Source organism: Procambarus clarkii, chromosome 83 (genome assembly GCF_040958095.1).
Source record: "Procambarus clarkii isolate CNS0578487 chromosome 83, FALCON_Pclarkii_2.0, whole genome shotgun sequence".
NCBI classification, from domain to species: Eukaryota; Metazoa; Arthropoda; class Malacostraca; order Decapoda; family Cambaridae; genus Procambarus; species Procambarus clarkii.
The window spans coordinates 11,930,960-11,954,535 of record NC_091232.1 but is presented as its reverse complement, the minus strand read 5'-3'; the positions used below and the strand labels follow the sequence as shown (position 1 = coordinate 11,954,535).

General features: G+C 39.9%; 2 protein-coding genes across 8 annotated transcripts in view; both read right to left on the bottom strand.

Annotated features, from left to right (window-relative positions):
- The window catches only part of LOC123768654 (trafficking kinesin-binding protein milt), a 331,499-nt gene that overhangs the window by 6,029 nt on the left and 301,894 nt on the right, over nt 1–23,576 (bottom strand). For all 6 annotated transcript variants that reach the window (XM_045759303.2, XM_045759302.2, XM_045759300.2 and 3 more), the window contains 5 exons: nt 16,587–16,663; nt 15,027–15,231; nt 14,541–14,711; nt 13,905–14,194; nt 11,497–11,630 (listed from right to left, as the gene is read on the bottom strand). In XM_045759303.2, coding sequence (XP_045615259.1) covers nt 11,497–11,630; nt 13,905–14,194; nt 14,541–14,711; nt 15,027–15,231; nt 16,587–16,663 — 877 coding nt within the window. The remainder of the gene's footprint in view (nt 1–11,496; nt 11,631–13,904; nt 14,195–14,540; nt 14,712–15,026; nt 15,232–16,586; nt 16,664–23,576) is intronic.
- Nucleotides 20,141–23,576, bottom strand: part of LOC123768655 (myb/SANT-like DNA-binding domain-containing protein 3) — a 28,424-nt gene continuing 24,988 nt past the window's right edge. For both annotated transcript variants that reach the window (XM_045759309.2, XM_045759308.2), the window contains exon 2: nt 20,141–22,373. In XM_045759309.2, the coding sequence (XP_045615265.1) occupies nt 20,918–22,279 (1,362 nt within the window). In that variant the 5' untranslated portion in view covers nt 22,280–22,373 and the 3' untranslated portion in view covers nt 20,141–20,917. The remainder of the gene's footprint in view (nt 22,374–23,576) is intronic.

Below are 23,576 nucleotides of genomic sequence, written 5' to 3'. Positions count from 1 at the left end.
AACCTTCGTTTATCAGTACTGTACTGTATCTTCATTGCTTACAAAGTTTCTCTTTTCTTCCTTCCCATTATTATTAGCCTCGCAGCTTATTTGGTTTCCTCTTTCTTCATATTTATTCTTGGTTTATGAAGTGGTCTTAATCCTACACTTCTGATACCACATCTTCACGACGCTTCACCACCCTGATCCATCACCCCTGGTAACTTCACAACCACACACTTCCTACACGTCATTGACCCAACACCACCTTGTTAGATATAATCTAGATAGGTGTTAATTAAATGTATGCAGAAATAAAACTTCTGACAAACACCTTGGAAATAATACGGCAGAGTCCATCAGCCAGTGTTGTCCCAATCTCCTAGAACTTCCTTTCATGTAACCTGTGTATTTCAACTTGTACTGTATAAACAACTCCTATAATGCCCCTTCATATCAGAAATGCTTTCCATGCACTCTAGACTACATACTTGTTTATTCAAAGCTTTCTTTTTTCACTATTCTTCATCCGTATGTTTTGTAATCACAGTACAGTACAGTATTAAAGAAATATGCTTTAAGATTAGTTTTCTGTGACACTACAACCTTAATAATAATAAATGATAGTATTTACACACACTTACACACACACACACACACACACACACACACACACACACACACACACACACACACACACACACACACACACACACACACACACACACACACACACACAAAAAAAAAAAAAAAAAAAAAAAAAAAAAAAAAAAATATGTATATATGCTAAGCATATATCAAGATCCCCCTAGGATTCAACTCCCGAACAAGCTCACTAACTCCCAGGTACATATTCACTGCTAGGTGAACAGAGACGTTAGGTGATAAGAAACGTGCCCAACATTTCTGTTCCACCCATGATTTGAACCCAGTTGGGACAGATATATATTTACGCACATTTTGATTTCTTAGCACTTAAGACGTACTAGTTGGTCTATTCATAAGAGAGTTAAATACATGCAGAACATAGTTTAGTAAATTGGGTTATAAACAATTTTCTTGGTTTAAAAATTATTCTGCATATGGTATTTCAATAACACAAGATTTAGTTTGCAATATATGACTGCCTTTTGCAAATTTCATTCAGGGTTCAGGAAGTACATACAGTCAGGTTCATTTTCATCTCACAATTGGGAATCCTGGGTTCATATCCTGGGTGGGACTCAAATGATTAGGGGCATTTCCTATCACCTAATGACCAGTTCACCTAGCACTAAATAGATACCCAGGAGTTAGTCAGCTTGTTGTACTGTTGCATCTTGGAAGGATCATTAGTTTGACCTTGCTGAGGAAGTGGGGAGGTGACCTCAATACAAGACCAACTTGTATATATACACTGACTGCCTGTTCCCAAACACAAACCATTTTTGAATTATTAAAATTTGTATATGCTTTGTGGCTTCCTACCTGAAATTTATACGAATTTAAGACAGGGAAAAGAATCCACAACAATTACAGAGTAATGAACAGCAAAAGTATGATGAGTGTTTTTCCAACTATTATTTTAGTTTCGCTAACAGTAGAATTTATTTAATATCTTGTTTCTGTGCATCTCTCAGAACCAACCTAATATTCAGTACCACTTACCGCCAGAGCTAAAACATAAGTAATTCAAGTAGACACCATTTGTTTCCACTATATGACTTCAATATGTAGCAGCTACATCAGAATACTGTAGCAGCTACATCATTGCCATTAGCAAGTACTGCTCCATCCATACACTACTACTCAACCAATCAACAAGCAACACGAGTCAGAGCCGGTAGATGAATACACAAGGCCGCAAGAGTACAACATCAAAATCACTGCAATTTCATCACCAGCAGTACCACTATAGAGCAACTAGGAACAGCAACACCTATGATGCCTTGGCCCAGCCATATCCCCAGACTTACTCTACAGCCATGACTTGACAGACCACCTGCACTCTACAGCCTCATCTTACGACACGCAGTGTCCCAATGCCGTATCGCTATACATCAACCACAATAACCACTATATCAAATATATCAAGGCAAATAGTGGGGACCTTCGACAAGCTGCCGGCTTCCTGTCCTCTTCGAGGCCATTAGGGTTAGCAGTCCTCAAGTAAATTATGAAAATGTATATATAATGTTTCCCCATGTTGTGTATTTTAAAGAGTTCAGACAACAACTGTCTGTAGTGAAATCATCTAAAGTACAAATAAAAAAGGACAGAAAATAGGAAACTAAAACTTATTCCCACAAGCTGGATAATAGGAGGAAGAAAGTGCAAAAAACTAAACAAAAAGGCAGCTACACATGCATCAATGAAACAAAGAACTAAAATAAAAACAATTTAATGAAGAGTGTGTGAAGTTTGCTTATTAAATGCGGCATCAAAAGGCAGTACACAGGCACTGTAGCAAAAACTAATTACTCTAAGTGCTTATTACTTGCATAATTTATGAACTTTTCAACTGTAATTTTAGATAAAAAAAAACTATAGGTGCTTAAATTACATAGGAAATTGCATAGGCAAAATAAATTAAAGTGGTGAGTGAAATAAATATATGGTGCATTTTCTGATCTAGTCCCTCAAATGCTTCCTAGACTGGAGCCATTAGGATCTCCCAATGACTCATACCTACCACTAGGCACTCGTTCACCTTGTTCCCCCTGCTTAGACAATTATCTCTGCAAATGGTCATCATGGAAAAGATGTGGAGAGAAATGGTGGTAAGTGTAACTCCAGCCATTACAGAGGGTGCACATCAATGTAGTGTAATACATACCTCTATTTACAGCCACGATGCATTTTTAAAAAATAGAAGCATGGCGAAGCAAAAATGCAGGAAAAAAGAAAGAACCAGAGGCTGGGAAAACCAATGAGACCAATGCAGTGTCGCTAGAGAACCTGCAAAGCAATTAAGAGGGTATTGCCGACTGTTAGGGATTACAGAGAGGTGGTCGCTTGGTGGTGGCTCGAGTTAAACGTGTCAATGAAAATAAAGAAAGTGAGATAGTAACTAGACCATTTACAAGGATACTTGTCTGGGGATGGGGTCAGGAATAGAGTTAATAAGAAATACAAGTTCTTTATGTACTGTAATGTGCATGAGTTTGCTCCAATATCCTCACTAGTACATACGGGTACATTTTATTATTTAGCCAAATAAAACTGCAATTCATATTACAAAAAAATTGGGATTATGCATGAAGTAGAGAGTCTTTTGACCATAGATACAAAAATAAACATGCCTTATGTCTTTAAAATATTTAAATACAATACACATTCTGAAATAAACAGACCTAGGCACAATGCTATAACTCAAGCTATTTTAGACACTAAGGCAGGCCACAAATCAAAGTAATGTAACAGATACTTGCCATCAATATGTCTCAGTCTTTCTTTTTTGTCTCAACGTTGTGTGGCAAACCTAAGATCTCTACTATTACAAACTACTGTACTATACTGAATTTGAAACATGATTCGCATATCTAATGTTTATGACTGAAGGAAAAATCAATTGTATACAATACCAATCTTAAATCAAGGTGTGTAAATTATGAGATGTTAAAGTATGATAGAAATGATAAATACTGTATATATATATACTGTATAAACCATAATTTTCACTGCCCCATTTCTCATTTTCATGAGGGCAAAGGAATTACTTGCTCTTTAGTTTGTTAAATACAGAGAAAATGGGTTCCTAGCCCAGTTTATCTTGAGGTTATCTTGAGATGATTTCGGGGCTTTTTAGTGTCCCCGCGGCCCGGTCCTCGACCAGGCCTCCACCCCCAGGAAGCAGCCCGTGACAGCTGACTAACTCCCAGGTACCTATTTACTGCTAGGTAACAGGGGCATTCAGGGTGAAAGAAACTTTGCCCATTTGTTTCTGCCTCGTGCAGGAATCGAACCCGCGCCACATAATTACGAGTCCTGCACGCTATCCACCAGGCTACGAGGCCCTTAGTTTCCTTACAGTTAATGCACTACTAAAATTATAGACACATTAAATTATTACTTTATAAATTAACAAGTAAATAATGTTAAATGGAATAAAAAAATGTAGAATAACTTTTACCATGACCAAACTTTCACATAGTTATAGCAATTAGTTCCTCTTTTTAGTGTTTGACTAATCCAAGACACAATAAATCACTTAGTGTAAAAAATTTAAGCTTATTAGCATGCCTAACTCTTAATTTACAATTTCTTATATTTATCAATAATCTAAATTTACTAGTAAACCCTGACATCTATCATACCCAGAGTCCTAGACTAAACAAAAGAAAATGCATTCCTAAATTAATACTTGTAGCAAACAACTTTATCACAAACATTTTCTTAATTTTTTCACCATTTTCAAGCATCTTATCTATAATTGTCATTGACCCATAATAACTTTTTATTTTTACTTTTATTAACTCTGTAGACGTTATATAATTTGATTGCAGTACTGCAATTCAGTAAGCTTTTATTTTTTAATTTTACCCTCTACTGTATATACAATTCTAAAATTTGTAATGAATCGACACTGAATTCATTGGTTCTTTTGCTTTCTACATATATCAACATCCTGGATTCCTCGAGTCTTTACTATTTACAAATATTCTGCATCCCCAACACCTTGATCTTTAATCTACTATTTGATATCCCATTGTTATAGCCAGAATGCCTGTTAGGCTAAATAAAGTTTCCTTAGTAAAGAACTAACTTTCTCTAGGATGCAACCCAGAACAATGATGAGTGAACAGAGGTGTCAGACATAAAGAAGTATGCCCATACATTTCACCCTGCCTCGAATCAAACTTGGGTACAATCAGTACCCAATTGTACTTGGGTACAATTTTGCTAGCCACTTCACTACATCCCTCGCACCTTGACCATTTATTATCTACAAATTTTACTCTTTGTTAACTTTATAACTCTACATCTCTGATACCTTAAATACTTTACTATGGACATCTAAGTCATTGCTGCCTTAATGATTCCTATGGAAGCTCTCCAGTCTTGAGAATGTCACTACATAGAGACTTCTCCAGGAATTTTTTTATGAAATTAAATTTCCAAAGCACATGAATGACCACCTGGTACAATGATTTCTATATGTAATTACTTATGTGTTATTACCTAAGTGTAGTTACAGGATGAGAGCTACGCTCATGGTGTCCCATCTTCCCAGCACTCTGTCATATAACACTTTGAAATTACACAGTTTTGGCGTCTACCACCTTCTCACCTAACTTGTTCCACTCTGTTTGCAAAAGTGAATTTTCTTATATTTGTTAGGCAGCTTTGTTTAGTTTAAATCTCTGTCTGTGTGTGTGTGTGTGTGTGTGTATTCATCTAGTATTCACCGAGTTGTGCTTGCGGGGGTTGAGCTCTGCTTTTTCGACCCGCCTCTCAACTGTCAATCAATCAACTGTTACAACTATTTTTTTTTTCTCACACACACACACACACACACACACACACACACACACACACACACACACACACACACACACACACACACACACACCCACCCAGGAAGCAGCCCATAACCGCTGTCTAACTCTCAGGTACCTATTTACTGCTATGTAACAGGGGCATCAGGCTGAAAGAAACTCTGCCAATTGTTTTTCGCCGGTGCTGGGAATCAAACCCGGGCCACAGGATTACATGTCAAGCGTGCTAACGACACAGCCACCGGTGCATATGTATGTGTGTGTGTGTGTGTGTGTGTAACAATTAAATAAGAACCAACCATGAGGGTAGGAGCACCATTTTACTTCCTCTCTAGAAGCACTTCCTTTGAACAGGCAAGCTCATCTCTTCTACTACTTTGCTTGTTCATTACAGAAAACTTATGTTCAATTCCATCATTACAGATCTTCAATGCAGTTCACAAAACACATCTTTAAGCAACACCTAATTAAAACTAGATATAATTTATACTTGCCATACACTAGTGAATGTGCTAATTAGCCATACGTAAAATGTTTTTCCAATGTATTCTACTGTCAAGCTTCAAGCATAGTTGTTTTTACATTTATGGTACTTGAGCACTGAAACAACACACACACTAACCAATCTTGTAATCAGTTGCACATAACTTCAAAACATGTTATTTTAATAAACTATTTTGCAAAGCAAAAACCTACAGTGCTGAATGTTTATTTATAGTTATAAATAAAATGAGAACTGTATTATACAGCATACTAAATGATGCAACGTCTTTGCAGAAGCACGGTGTGTGTTTAATTATTTGAATTGGATTGAATGTTGCATACCAGCAGCTATTCTTCTCTTAGAAGCAAATAAACAAGATGCAAATCAGTATCATGCATTATGTCTTTGATTTTAGGAAAAACTTTACCTGAGCCATTAGGAAAAATTAATATTTTCATATTTGGTAAGCAAATAGAGGTAAACAAACCTGGCAGCCTGAGAAAACAAGTGTAAACAAAACAAGCACTTAAAGCTCGTTGGTACTACCATTAACAGCATAGTATATGTATACTAGTATAAAACTATGCCTCACACTTCATCAATAAATGACCAAGTCTTATTTTGAATCAAGCCAGTGTATGTGTGTGTGAAATAACCCAAGTGTAATTATATGATGAGAGCTATGCTTGTGTGTCTCATCTTCCCAGTGTTCTCTGTCATCTGATGCTTTGAAACTACTGACTGTTCTGTCCTCCATCACCTTCTCACTAAACTTGTTCCAACTGTCAACCTCTTTCTTTGCAAAAGTGAACTTTCTAATGTTTTTTGGCAGTTTTGTTTCCTTAGTGTGTGTGCGTGTGTGGGGGTGTGTGTGTGTGTGTGTGTGTGTGTGTGTGTGTAATTGCTTAAGTGTAATGACCCAAGTGTAGTTACAGGATGATAACTACGCTCGTGGTGTCCAGTCTTCCCCCGCAATCTGTCATAACGGTTTTAAATTACTGATGATTTTGACTTTAACCACTTTCTCCCTTAACTTGTTCCAACCGTCTACAATTCTGTTTGCGCAAGTGAATTTTCTAACATGTCTTTGGCAGCTTCGTTTAGTTCGAATAAATCTGTGAGTGATAGTAGTGCAGTAAGACATTAAAACTATGCAACAGGAGTGTCTCTAGAATGAAGCCCTTATCCTCAGATTAAATGCAGTACCATGCTTACAATAAAACAATACGGATAAAACAAACTTCACTAAAGTGTCTTGAATTTACTTGAAATTAAGCCTTCCTTCCTTGCACCCACAGAGTTAGGTTTTATGTTTATTCTAGGGTTTTACCTAAAGCCACAAAGCTAGAACTGTATTGTGAAAAGGGAAGAACTTAGCATTCTATGACTGACAAATACTACAGATGTTACTAAAATCCAAGACAAAATATAATAAATGTATTACAAATCTCTTCTCTAACCAGCTGATATTATACTAAATATAAACATATTAGAGATTAATTATGGGTAGAATGATTTTGTGTTAAATTTTAGGAACACTATAAATCTGTGGGTGCAAGCAGTGAGCTCTTCCTCAGGTTGAGTACCTGTATTGGTACAGTGCTGACTGGCTTAAGCCACACATCGGGAGAGTTCCAAGCTTGCTGTTGAAGTACAGATGTTGCTGTCATCGACATCATATAACCAATGATGAGTTTTAACAAGCCTCATTTACACAATAGTAATAGCATTTTAACCAAATTTGTACAATTTAAACATTTAAATACAGTAATTATGAAATTCTGTACTAATATTTTTTGATTAATGTAAATCTTTATATATTTCCCTATACAGTACAGTGATTGCTTTAAGCATGCACATATTTCAATAAGCCAAAGTTTAAAAACTGTTATATGTTTTACTATATATAAAAACTCCAACCAATATTGCCATTAGGTATCTCTTTGAACTTAAATCATTAATATATTATCAGTTCAAAAGTTAATTCTAACATCTACAGGATACAGATTCCTATAATTTGTAACGGTAGGCTTTCATATTTGCAATGTTGTCCAATGATAAGAGCAAAGTTTTTCTATCATTCATGCAAATATTATGTTGCAATGTAAAAAAGATCAATGATAGATATAAGGTGCAGCTTTGTATTAAACAAAGGAGTGCCCACAAAATGTTATATATACAAGGTACAGTTTTACATAAACTGTATCTATACTTCTGTGTAAGAGAGGCAGAAGAGGGTACCAAGGAGATGGGGTTGAGGGGGGTTAAGGGGAGATCGAGTTAAGAGTGGGGAAAAGGTGGAATGGGTAGAAAAAGGGGGAAAGAGACCCAGGTGGAGCTGGGTCTGTCTCACACACACACACACACACACACACACACACACACACACACACACACACACACACACACACACAAACACACAGTATACATAACTTTTTTTATTAGATACAAGCAGTTCCCAACTTATGACCGTGATGCATGCTAAATGGGCATTCGTAATTCAGCTATTCGTAAAATGGAAATCTATTTCCCATAGGGTGTAATGCAATACATGGTGGATGCATTTCTAGACCACCAAAGACCAATATATATATATATATATAAAATCCCATTTTTAATAATAATAATAATAATTCAATGTCGGGGGACAGGCAGCCAGAGTGTATTCATATACGTTAGGCTTATATCAAGGGGCCCCCTCCCCCAGGTCAAATTACTGACCCCACCCAGGATGCAGCCCCACACAACAAACCGATTAAGTCCTGAGTACCTACTTACTGCTAGGTAAACAGGGGTATCAGGCAATTGGAAATGCATCCAACCTTTTCTGTCCCACCCAGTTGGGGGAAATAATACTAGAAGCACTGTTTCTTAACACTACAAGCATTTACCCTTAATGATAGAATTACCCAGCTTGTGTGTTTTGATATTTGATGAGCAAAGAGTTATAATTGCTAAAGAAAAAGGTGATAAAACCAGTGTTAAATGTAATGAAATGCAAATTTCTGGGTGAGCTCCCGTGGCTCCCTGAAGCTATCATCTCTAATGTAAGTGTTATCTACTAGGTGCCATCAGTCATAAGAGTTATCTGGCCTACTGGGGACCCAGAGCCAGAACCTGGTCCCTCACAGCGACACTGGGAACCATAGTATTTATGTATTAGTTATTAATTTACGCCACCACTGATGAAGGTACCCAGAAAGTCAGCAAGACTGGCTGCATCCGAGACCTGCAGTTTCTTAAATGGCCATAGAACCATCCAAACTATATAAATAAATGATCAGAAATGTTATAAAACAAGTACCCACTTGCCCGCCCCACCCTCTCCCTCATTTGGGGAGGAGCGGACAGGCCATGGCTCACAGGCCACTCCACCATCAGTTCAATGAATCGTGTAGCAAACCCAACACCCTAGGAAAGGGAGGGGCATCACAAAGGCACTGGGAATCACCCATAAATTGGTGTTTCATTACATTCAACACTGGTTTTCTATGAGGGAGCCCCCAAGTGGCTCCCTGAAGCGAACCGTCCATGGAGAAGGAAGAAACATCAGGGAGGAGAGATCACCACAGTATAGTACTGTATTTCACAATGAAGAAGAGATTGTCGGTCGAGAAAGCCAACTCAAGGCCACACAAGAGTGCACACGCCTGGGAATATTGACCAAATACTAGGCAGCCAAAAACTTGTTCAGTATCCAGAATCCCTGCACCGTAATATCAGCCCAGGATATATTAGAAAAAACAGACGAAAGAGTGACATACTTCCTGATATCATGGGCACAAGTGTAGATCGCAGTCTGGCTTGACAGTGACACTGTGGATGACCAAAGAAAGACGAGCCTTGGAACAGGTGACCACAAAAACAGAATCAACAAACAAGGCGTCCACCAACAGATGTGGTGGCATGATGGCAGCAAAGGAGTGCCCCACCAGACACAAAATGTGATGCACCCCCAGCCCAACCAACCAAGCATCAATCACCAATGGACCCCTATGGAAACAAATACCTTCTTGGTCAGAAAAGAAGGAACCAGCTAGAAACAAACAAACCAACCACCAGGACTGAAGAAAGTAAAACCCTGGTGCCGAAATACTGCACACCAATTTGGCAAGTGGAAGCCAGAGAAACCAAAAAAAAAAGCCTCGACAAAACAATCCCAGACCAAAAAGGACACAGTAAACTGAGCAAAAAGACAGAAAATAAAGCACCCAGTCCAGATACCAAGCAGGCCCAGGCAGTGCACGAGCAGGCCAAAGGTGAAAATGTACGAGACAGCCTACAACACAAAATAAAAGGAAGTATCAACCCTGATCATAAGCTGCAGTGGCTCTTCCCACACCACATGATACAAGGTGAGAATATTTGGCATAAAATGCTTATCAACAGACAACCAGGAAAAAAGTAAAGAACCACCCATTCGGAAACAGATGAACAGATCCTAAAAGACAGTGACGAAATGCCTGCAATAAAACCTCATACTGCCACCCTGAGAAAACCCTATGGTGGTACACCATCAACAAAGCCACCTGATCATCATAAAGATGGTAATACACCCCCTATCAACAACTCTAAAAGTGAAGAGTGGAGGAGAAGTTTGGGTCAAAACGTGAACTCTTAAGAGAAGAAGACAGGTCATCACGACCTGAGCCAGGCTCGTGAAAATGTGCGGAGCCAAATTGAGGCCAAACGGGAGGACCCAGAAGCAGTAAGCCTGGTGCTCCACGACAAAGGCTAGTTTTATAACATTTACAATCATTTGTTTACATAGCTTGGGAAGTTCTATAGCCATTTTTGAGTCTGCAAGTCTCAGAGGCAGCCAGCTGTGTTTGTTTTGTCTTGCTAACTTTTTGGGTGTCTTTCACAGTGGTGGCATAAATGAATACTAGATATAAAACTGCCACAGCTCCTTGCACTTTTATGATGGGACCAGGTTCTGGCTCTGGGTCCCAGGTAGGCCAGAGAACTCCACAACTGATGGCACCTAGTAGATAGTACCGTCTTAGAAGATAATAGCTTCAAGGGACTGCAAGACTCTCTCCCAGGTAAAGATGATGATGCACTGGCACATCACTGAACAATTCTTCCTCTTACTAGCCATTATGGGACAACATTTTCTTGATAAACTATTGAAGTATGAATTTATAGCACTGTTTATAATATAAGAACTTTTGTAATTGGTCTGTAAAGTGGAGGAAATAGCTAAAATACATATTTGAAAGTCATTCGAGAGTTTGATGTTTCCAAGTCAGGTGCCTCTTGTAGAGCAAAACAGAGATAAATATAAAACTAATATTTGTGAACTAAGGCATAAATACTATTGTTATTTTAAGTATTCATTAATAGTGCCTCATTCGATGCAAACTGCATTCTCACATGCATTACTAATCATACCACCATGTGAACATAAATTAAATAGTATAATTGTTAAATAATCATAGTCAGCCAATTGCATATGAAATGGATCAAAATAATACCTCCAAAACTATAGACGAAATACAAGGAATGCACTTGAAAGTAGATAACTTGAAGACAAAACAAATAACTGCCACCCACCTGCTGCCTTTTCCCACTTCTTCACACACAGAGTTAAGGGAGTGAAGTTCACTGGCGATGGAATCATTTCCGGAGTTAAATGGAGAACTAAAAAGACTGCTGCTGAAGTGGTGACCACGGCTTCCTGGCAGGTTCTGAGGAATAGAAGCCACAATTTATTGCAAATTGCTTTTCCATGTTGTACAGTACAGTACAGTACTTGCATTCTGTTTTGTACTTCATATTTTATCTAATAATAAAGAAATAAACGTCTAAATGTAAGTGAAAATCCTGTCATATAGAAACTGGTTTGTTGCACTATGCAATACCTTCTTCCAATGCAACAATGTAGGTAATGTATTATTCAAAAATTTATAAAGGCAGAAGTTTTAAATGCACTAAATTATTAAGAAAAAATCATTAAATCTAAACAAACAAATTTAATGCTCAGCCAGCAAAGAAATGCAACTGCAAGTCACAGATAAAGCAGGAAGATGAGCAACATTAACACAAACAGGTCCGAGGTACGTGGAAAGTGAATGCTTCACTAAAAACAGTTGGGCCACTAATAGACAAATGAACAAATAGTTAACCTTAATTAACAAGAAAGGGCTGGTGCCAATGGCTGAAGGAGGTCTAAACATTGAGTAAACTGAGGCTGGCCAGTTGCCAGCCCAAGGCACAAGTAGCAGAGGAAGTTGGCCGATACATGGCAAAAGCATCGAAAGGCATATGCACACAAGCTTCATAAAACAATTCGAAGTCATTATCCACACCACTTGCCATAAACAAGTGCTGCAAAAGCCTGTGTTATGAAGCCCAGTCCTGTAAACCAGCTGCATTCCGAGAGGGAGCCAGAAAAGGTGGCATATCTGCCTAAAACCAAAGTCCAGTACTGACAAATGTCATATATCCACAGATGAAGGACCTGGATTTAACCAACACGGTAGCTGCACTGAGGGGTGCACTAGCTCCATGCCCATGATGTCGGACGACTAGGTGTCCTGTAAGTGGAGGATGTCTAGCCAACAAATTTAAAGGTTGATTGATACCTATGAAATAGTTTCTTGAGTGCATGCCCCAAAACTAGCAAACAGTACACTATGCCGAAAACCACAACAAAAAGCATCTAATCCCAAAACACTTTCAGCTCTTTAGGTCCATCAAAAGTGATGTTGAAAGCGTTGAAAGCGGGATCAGCATCATAGATCATTTCATGCATAGTACATTATATATCATTTTAAACTGTTAAAATACTCAACAATTTGCAGGATACTGATCCAGACAATTTTGTCAAAAGGTCAGAGGCAAAACAAGCCAGAAGCAATGGTTTCGAGCTCAGAAAGCCACAATGTAGGACAGAAAACAGAAGATTCTTTTTCCCCTATCATGACTTAACCCCATGAAACCCACTATATAAGCCTGCCAAAGCTGTAAATGCTAAAACACTTCCGAATTTTAAAATCTAGCTCGATAAAATCATTAGGACAAATGGAGGTAACTGAAGTGGTAGCTGGTGGCTTTGACAATCCACCAGCTTCCTGTCTTCATTGAGACCACTAGATAGTGGCCCTCAGGTAAACTTAGGTAAGAATACAAAGCAATATTTTGCAATTATCATGCATCAGCAACCTAGAAAAGTACCCTTCACCTATATTATCGGCAGTACAAGCAATAATTGTTAAGGGTTCTTCTCTCTAACTCTTTTCAAATACATTCCTTTGTTTTAATAACATTAATTTTCATAAAAACTATTTAATGTAATACTATATAGTCATTAAAAAATATATACTGTAATATAATTATGATTTTAATTCACTTATTTTAAGCAGAGCATAACCATTGGCAACTACATTAGTACAATACAGCAATAATAATCTGTTATTATCTTATTGGCAAAGACTGTACAACTAAAAGCTAATCATTCAGTGAATGAATTAAACATTAATGTAATGCATCTTCATTTAACCTTAATTTCAATAATAAAACCGATATTCAACTTTTCAGCATCTCAATGCATACAGTACTTTTATCTTTATAAATTGTGTAGTTGAATAAATGTCATTTATACTAAGACCAAAATCCTTTTATGCATTCTGTTAGTCATCCCCATTTGCTCTACTATAAGTTTCTTTGCATTTAATATTTATTATCATCACCTTTCTATAATTTATTGCATTTTGTATATACTGTAATGTTATTGCTTGTACAGTATTTGGACCACGATGAGCTTTCTTTATATTCATGTAATTATTTTAGAAACTCTTTGTATCATTATCGTTGGTATAAACGTTATGAGAGGCTTTAATGAATGAGATGTATCAAAGAAGTAATTGCATTAAAAGGGCCTAAACCCACAAAATACTCAATTATTAAATATATGTTTATAGAGAAATAATATTCCAGAAAAAGAACCAGAAAATTCTCACCTTCTTTTGTACCCTTCTGAGTTGATCTTGTGTATCATGTAGTAGATCGAGTACCTCTGCATACTTTTCTTTTAGTTCAGCCAGTTCCATGGTAAGCTCTTGTTGGCAATCTCGTGCCACCCCCACCATGTTGGCCAATTCATCATTCTCCACAACCAGTCGTTTGTTACGAGCTTGGAGGTCCACCACTTGGGCAAGGAGCTGTGTAATCTCCTCCTGCTGCCGCAAGGAGTCCTCCACTTTCTTTGCAAGTTCTTCACTAAGTTGGCCGACTTGAATATTTGCATCACCTATTAATGATTAAAATACCTGTATTAAGAACACATGAAATACTGTACTAGCATTTCTGTAGAATTTTGCAATTTTTTTATCACATATTGTAATAAAATAATAAGGCAAAGAGGTTTATCAGGAAAATCTTGGCAATTAAATGACAGTTATAAACAAAGAATATATAATATTTTGTATTGAATACAACTCTAACTACAATACGTCCTGGGACAGATGTGCAAATATCACTGATCAAACTTTTGATGGAAAGACTGTCCCCTACAGTTTTTGCAGCCCTAATACAGTACAAGGTTTTGTAGGGGCTGCAGTTCTCGCAATTGCATTTTTTTTGTCAAGGAAACTTACTAATTTGTTTGATGACATCCGAGACCAGCTCTTTCTCTTTATCCTCACACTCGATGGTGTCATTGGCCAGTTGGGAGGCCTCCTGACGTAGGCTTCTGTTTTCATCTTCTAAGTTTCTCACTCTGTGTTGTAGGATGTCAACATTGATCAAACGCAGCCCTGTTGGAGTAGCTGTGAAGAGGAATGTTCAATTAGTATAACTAAAGTGGTGAAAATACAGCAATTATCACAATAAAATAAAATACAAAATTTAAATGGGGCTAATTTTCATAGAACATTTACTTGGCATATTTTAATAACTTGAAAAATATCTCCTGAATACTTTACTTAACACTAAACAGAAATTGAACACACAATTTAATCAATAAATATTTTTTGTAATCTAATTTGTCCCCAATTACACTACTTGACATATACAAAAATAAGCTATATAAAGTCTGTTAGCAATAACTTAATACAGCATGCAATAGACAATTTATGACATACTATCACAGCTGCTTGTGTCGTCCACATCATTGGTGTAAATCTGCAGCAGGTCTGTTTTCATCTGCAGATCATGCTTAAGTTGAGTAATTTTGTCGCTAGCATGGGACAGCTCTGCATCAAGTATGGCATTGCGTTCATCTAAGGTTTTGTTGCGTTCTAAAAGTTGTTGTCCAATTTTTGCAGCAAGTTCAAGATCTTTCTCTTTCTGAAAAAATAAAATAGATTTTATAAATAACACTTATTTCATATACAGTCCTTAAATTACCATTAATAATGCAATTTGTTTGACTGGGTGCTGACCCTCTCCAGGATACAAACCAACAAATCAGTTGCCAAACTCTGAGGAACCAATTTACTGCTAGGTGAAGGTAGGTGAACAAAAGCATTAGGTGACAGGAAATGTACTCATTCATTTCTTCCCAGCCAGGAAATTAAACCAGAGATTCCAAATTAATTCTGAGTCGAAAAATGAGGCCAACTGTACTAGAAGATCCAAGTAAACACAAGCATTTGACAAGAGTAATGTGGTCTTGAAGGACCTTACAGTATATTAAAGTATATTTTAATGGATAAATTCAGAGATTGACTCTCTTTCCTCAGTTTTCATTGTGTGGAGGGAAAAACCATGATATCAAGTTATAGTCTATTTCCACAATTATAACAACTCTGAAATTATAAATGGCATATAGTGAACATTCGAGAATGAAGGCAGTTATTACTGGTACTGGTATGAATTCCAAAAGATAAATAAATAATAACCTTAAAGTTTCACTGCCTACACGTTTAACTCTCCACTCACACAGGGCAAGGTTTTCTCCCCCATCCATCCTTTCTCCTCCATCTCTGAATCTCTTAAACTTCCTTTCCTTGCTTGCCTGCCTACATCCATCCTAACTTTCTTTCCTTGCTCCCTACATCCACCCTAACTTTCTTTCCTTGCTCCCTACTTCCATCCTACCCTCCTTCCTTCGTTCATTTCAGCCTTCCTTCCCTCCCTTTCTCTCTCTCTTTTTCCCTCCCTTTCTCTCTCTCCCTCTCTCTCTTCCTCCCTTTCTCTCTCTCTCTTCCTCCGTCCCCCCTCTCTCTCTCACACCCCCCTCCCTCTCTCCCTCTCCCCCCCCCTCCGTCCCCACCATCTCTCTCCCTCCGTCCCCCCTCCCTCTCCCTCCGTCCCCCCTCCCTCTCCCTCCGTCCCCCCTCCCTCTCCCTCCGTCCCCCCTCCCTCTCCCTCCGTCCCCCCTCCCTCTCCCTCCGTCCCCCTCTCTCTCCCTCCGCTCCCCCCTCTCTCTCCCTCCGCCCCCCCTCTCTCCCTCCCCCCCTCCCCCTCTCTATCCCCTCCCTCTCTCTCTCTACCCTACCTCCCCTCTCCCTCTCTCTTTCATTCCGTCTCCCTTCTCACCCAGAACTAAAGACAATTACCTAAGCTCCTGTAGGACGTGACTCAGAACTCGAGGAACTAAAGAAATCAATGGTAGGTTTAGCTCCCGGGGCTCCAAAAGCAAACATAATACTTGCCACAAATCTCCCAGACAAAATACAAAAGGGTTTCCGGGTACTGACCTCCTGAAGAAGTCTGGTCACGGCGTCGATATCATTGTAAGTCTTGGTCATCTGGCTCACTCGATTCCCGCATAACACTGGAAGAAAATAGCTGGTATAAGACAAGTGTGCATGGACATGTATATATTTTTTTGAGGGTGGTCTACAAAATCGCCAGGCGAGCTAGCTAGCCTCGCATGCAATTATAATCGTATTTCTACTTATATTACTGCTAAGTCTTGTGCTAAAATGGTATTTGATGGACATGAGTGTATTTACCGATACGTACACTAGAACACAACATATGAATGCATACACACACACACACACACACACACACACACACACACACACACACACACACACACACACACACACACACACACACACACACACACACACAGTTAGAGCCCAGTAGGCTCAGGAATCTGTACACCAGTTGATTGACAGTTAAGAGGCGGGATCAAAGAGCCAGAACTCAACCCCTGCAAGCAGAACTAGATGAGTACACACACACATTCATGCACTTGATTACAGACCAGCGTCGCCTGCCAACAGAGTACTTGAAATAATAACAAGGATAAAATTAGTTAAACACCTAGAGCGAATTAGATATGTAAGCTAAACACAAACATATCTATAGTGAATGGAAATCATTTTTAACGAACCAATTGGAGTCTTGTGATAAAGTGACGAAAATAAGAGAAGGCAAAGAGGAGGAGTCGGGTAGATTGTGTATTTCTAGACTGCCAAAAAGCCTTTGACACAGTACAGTACAGTACAGTACAGTGCCTCACAAGACGTACGCAAACTTGAGAGGCAGGTGGGAACGAGTTTTTGAATACTGACATGAGTAAGAGAATACCTAACAGACTGGAGTCAGAGTCATGACGTAAGAGTAACAAATGGACTACCTCAAGGATCGGCGTTGGGACCCATAATATTCTTCATTTATGTTAATGACATATCTACAGTCGTTATGACCTGCAATGTCAATGCGTTCGCAGACTATGCAAAATTCATGAGTAGAGACAAATGAGGATTGTAAGATACACCAAGAATTTAAACCAAACTGCAGAGTTGGTACGAGAAATGGGTACTGGAATTCAGCACCGGCAAGTACCAGGTGATGAAAAAGGTCAGGTGTGTGATAGATCAGCGGCCCGACACACAGTGAAGGGAAACTACGTGTCTGCAACTGAAGGAAAAAGACATTAGATTGGATATAACACCAAGCTTAGCTTCGGAAGCCCACGTGAATAGGATAACATCAGCACCACACACACTCTACATTACACATATTCGGGAACTTAAGCAGGCGACGAGTCACAATAACGTGGTTGAAGTAGGTTGACCAGACCACACACTAGAAGGTGAAGGGACGACGACATATCGGTCCGTCCTGGACCATTCTCAAGTCCGGTCCATAACAGACCGAAACGTTGTCGTCCCTTCACCTTCGAGTATGTGGTCTGGTCAACATGCTTCAGCCACGTTATTGTGACTCATCGCCTACATAGGTTTCACGTATTGCAAAACTAACCCCCGGGGCCACTAATATTCAACATCGTACTTGTTAACAAGCTTAGCATCTTCATATGGTTTATAACAATAAACTGTAAGGGGGGACTGCTGCATTTCCGCTAATGTATAATTCATGTCGGGTTACTGTATACAAAGTGCCCAGCAGGTGCCTCCACACAAGCAGCAGTCAATGAAAGCTTACAGTACAGAAACAAATATAAAGTTTTATCCTCTTCTAAATATAGCATGCAACTTCATTTAACTGCAACTAATGTAGTTTGGCCAAAGCTACACGGAAGCAAAAGTAGCGTACAGACTTAACTAAATCAAGCATTCGATACTAAAAAAAAATGCACCGAAAACATGTATCTGAGAATGGTGGTAACTTATGCAACGGACGTAGAGATACTCAAAGTTGATGAGTACACTATATACAATATGACGTTTAAACTGTATGAGGGATTTTATCAAATTAATCCCCTTCCTAAGCCATGTAGTTTTGTGCTCTCTACAAAATCAACCTTACCACACGCTGTTAGTACATTCTATTCACAGCCGCTTTAGAAACTGTAATTTATGTTGGATGGGATGGCACCCTCGCATACTGAAGTGGATTGCTGGAAATGACTGGATCGGGGCGGGTCCCAACCAGCTCTCAACCTCAAGTGTCCCTCAACCCACACATACAGTTACCAACACTTCCATCAAGAGTTGGAGAGACTTCACTCTGTCATCATCATTTCGTCTAAAAGATGACATCTCCCTAAAAGACGACGACTAAATTAAACTTAAAAAGTTCTATTAAGTGGTACTGACTGACTTGCAGATGACATTTTGAAATGTGTTCTGAGAGCATGCAACCATTATACGTTTCACCACACCACACTACACTTGGAAACAATGGTGATAGGCTGCCGATAAACAGATGATGGTGATAGGCTGCCGATAAACAGATGATGGTGATAGGCTGCCGATAAACAGATGATGGTGATAGGCTGCCGATAAACAGATGACCTACATCAACAAAAGCAACAATTTCTTACCTGTAATCCCCCGTCTCAGTTGGCATCAGAATAATTGAGTAATAAAACACACATTCCCCTATAGGATGCTGAAATAACTATACTAATTAAAGCTTAAGGCTAATTAAACAAACATCTTCAACATTTGTCTTTCGAGGGAGCAGCTATGGGGGCTAAGGGTAATGTAAAGCTATATTATTGAAGGTGAAGGAGAGACCCAATATATGCTGAAGTGTATTAAAAACCTAATTTTCAGATGTAACCTGCGAACTTTTTCAAGGTACTGTATACAATGTGCAGCAACGTGAGCATACAATGTTCCTAATACAATACAAGGAACACTACATACAACACCTTGAGAAAGGATGTAGGTTACATCCGGAAATTTGTTTCTGAATACACTTACACATTTATTGGGTCGCTTCTTCATCTTCATTGAAGCACTACGACATTGTAATAAGTTTCTCGCTATATTAATTTTACTGTATAGTAGTGAACCTTCAATCTTCAAAACTGAACTGGAATAACTAGACACACAAACCCACAAATCTAAAAATAAAAGACCGACGACGTTTCGGTCCGTCCTGGACCATTATCAAGTATTGATATGATAATGGTCCAGAACTGACTTTGGTCCAGAACTGACCGAAAAGTCAATTCCTTTATTTTCAAACGAGTGGGTTGAGTGTCTAAGTTTTAGCCCCGTTATTGTAACTGATTGTCTATAATATATTAATTCTTCACGTACTATCTACATTAGAAACCCCACGGAAGGTACAAAGGTTCCCAAAGTAAGATATTGCAAAGGGAAACGTATGAAGGACTACACATTTTCAAAGTAATTTCAAAGTGTTATATGACAAAGAGTGGTGGGGAGACGGGACACCACGAGCGTAGCTCTCATCCTGTAACTACACTTAGGTAATTACACTTAGGTAATTACATCTTACACCGTCTAATGGTTCCTCTCTGACTAAGCTCTCTAATATGGAACTTTCTTTCACCGTACATCGGGGTAATCAAAATGTCTTTAAGCTTTTATCATATTTATTGGCGATATTCCACACGATTTTTACTAAAAATATAACTTCTGTGTAAATACAATCAGGTATACGGAGTATATACAGTTTGTAGGTATGTCTGTCAAGTGTGAGTGTGAGTGCGCGCGCGCGCATATGTGGAAAGTCAGGGAGAGGTACAGCACATTCCAGTGTCAACACAATACATCCTCCGGCTTCCAAAACTCTGCTGTGAGAGCCCTTCAGTACCAGTTGGCTGATGTGTTAAAGCTGAGTTGCGGAGCCGAGTTGCTCAGCTGAGTGAGTGCATCAAAATATAATTGTAGCAGTGGCGGGGTATTGACCACCCGGCCGAGCCTAGCATACACAACCCACACTCCTGCCTGCTCTCACATCCGCCAGGCTGCTGATACAACATTCATTATGTCTCACACAAAGTAACATACATACACACCATTCTTGAGGTAAATTAATAATGACTATTTTTTGTAATACTTGTCTCCTTAGCCTGAACGTCCTATGATCCGTATTCGTGGTGCTAACTTAAAGATTGAAGTGACGCTTCACTACTGACACGATCAACTTCTGGAATGATTATTATAAACCAAACTAGCGCGTGATTTCCAGTCTGATCAAAGATTGGAGAAGATCCATGCGTATTCCTACCAGAACTACTACTTTTTTGTTGTCAATCGCGATAGCTATTCACAACCTCTCTAGCTCTCTACCAGCACTGAAGATTTTTCTGCTATTCTCGAGGACATTCACTAGAGAAAGCAGCATAAGGTCAAGCTGGTGGCTCATCTTCGAAGTCAGGATCGTTCTGGGTGATAACTGAGAGCGTGTTGGAGACGCGGTGCTGCACACGAAGACGTCTCTGCCAGTACTCCAACTGCGCCCCAAGAACTCTCATTTTGGCCTCATGCTCCGCCACTGACTGCGCCATCTGTAGCCTCAGCAGCTGCAGCTGAGCCTGGTGCTGCTCCTCTGTGTGTCGAATAGAAGTTTCGATTCCGGCTAGACGCTGATGCAGGCGATCTTGCGCTAGCTGTGGCTCCATCGGCGAGTCTGATCTTATGTTCTTGTCTGCGGCGATCGAGGAAGTGGATGTGCTGTTTGGGGATGGGTTAAATATTTCCTGAGATACACCATTCATAGCGACGGACGCCCCTGAGGTAGAGATGCATGTGCCTGAGGTAGTGGCGGTGGTGGTCAGGGCGGAGGTAGCTGTCGTTGGTGAGGTGGAAATAATGGAAGCAGGATCCATGGAAGACCTCAGAATCGTTTGACAAAGCTCGGAGTCGGCCGTCGAAAACGCTGACACGGCGTGTGGAAGAAGGAGTCCAGTTGCCAGCTGAGAACCTGGAGGGGATGCTAAAAATGGCAGAGTAGTAGTTAATGACCCTAAACCCCCACTTAACAGGGACGATACTAGTGGGTGAAGGCTTAGCACGGCTGGTCCCCTATCAGAGAGATGGGAAGTGTGATCCAGACTTTCCTGAGACTGTAGAGCATCGTCGTCGACCTCATTCTTAACGTTCTTCTCAACTTCATCCATGTCATCAAGATTTCTGTGTGATTCTTCCTCAGATTCCCGCCAGTCGCCCACCTCCCCGGCCTCCCTAGCCATGGGTGTTGTGTTGCGAGGGGGAGAGGGAGGCCCGGGAAGCGTCACCCCATCTAGTGGCCAACTTGATTCGGTACTATTATTCTGCTGCCTTGAGCTTCTCTGGTTCTCTGAGCCCAACTTGCGGGCGCGGTACTTCAAGTTCTCCCAAGCTTTCCTCAGCTGTTTTGTGTCGCGGGACCTGACGTGTGGATGAGCATTGTACCTAGCTGTCAGAAGTCGCCACATCTCATTTCTGATGGGGTGTTTGTGGACGTCTGGGGGGTCGAACTCGGTAACGCCAGCGTACTGCCGCATGAGAAGCCGTAGCACCGCCTTTTCATGCTGTGTCCACATGGGACGTCTCTGCTCGCGACCAGCTGCCCCGCCTGTACTGTACACTAGAGGCATCCCGACCCCCTCTAACATCCTCGCGCTCACCACCGTAGTCAGGGCCTCAACACTCGCGCTTTTCAAGACATGATCACTTTTAAGAGTACAATCTTTGTACACTTCCTGCAGTAGAGTCAACGACTCCCACATGTACAGTTAGACATTTTGCACTACAGTATTTTGGTTTTATCACTAAAAGGTCCTGGGACATGAGGTATCAAGATGTCACAAAGTGTCCTGTTGTCTGAAAGGGAATACACCACAATTTAATATGGACAAAGCATTATTTTATTTATTGCAAAAGCACCAAATGAACAAAATAATGAAGCAGTACAAGTTCTTAACACGTCAACTTAATGCACCAACCCCAGGAAACTCTTAAACATATCAACACATTCTCATACACGAATGCAATTTAATTCCAAAGCACAAATTTTGCATCAAAAGAAAACGGCTGGAGCCACTATTGTCCCAGACGGACCAAAGACACAACTTCCCCCCTTTTCTAAAGACCGATTTACGAGTATCTTCCCTCCCTACCACACGAAGCTCGTACTGCTGTGTTTAGGACCCCAAGACACCAACGAGTCCCACCTTCCCGCACCCCAAAACTCAGTGTTACGGAACCTAGACATTCGTTCCCTCCAGACCCACCTCTCTGAAGCTCGTACTATCGTATTAGAAGGGCGAGACATCCCCCCAACCCTCGGCCCCATCGGGTCCCACCGCCATGTTGATCAATAACACGAGTGGTGTGAATACTAGTGCACGTCACAGAGGTGGCATCACTGGAATATAAGGATGATGTATGTAAGCTACAGAGTGCCCCGCGAGGCAGACCCCGCCATCTATCAGTCTCTTTCGACAAATATATATTTAAATGTAACTTTGAGATCACTAGCAAAGTGAAAAAATGGTATCAGCATGGAAAAGAATCATTATGAAAAAAGTAAAGTTGAATTTCAAAAGCCGCTTGTAATAGATTCGTTGTTGTTTTGTTTACTGTGAACAAGTAGAAATAAAATCTCAGACACCCACAAGGAACCTCAATCATCAGATGTGTGATGCTTGAGGCTCGAGACATTCATCACGTATCTTCATCACGTGTGTGATGAAGATGTCGAGGTGGCCACAGTGGCTCCTCCACAGCCCGTCCTCTCCAGCGTCCCCAACGTCACTAAACTGGTGTACTAAATTACTCCAAACCTAACCTTCGTCCCCAGCTGTAATCCCAAGAGTTCTCTCACACGTGCCGGAATGAGAGCAGGTTGGGCCATTAATTGAGAGCAATTGGGTCGTTTAACATGTAACTGAGAAAGATATACGACTTTTTTTTATATCTGTCTTTACTAAAGAAGTCGCCAGTTTAGTCGTGCTTGATCAAACTTGTAAGAGCTGCAGTTAACAAGCAGACGAACTGATTGTTGACTGCATGGCTGGCTGTTTG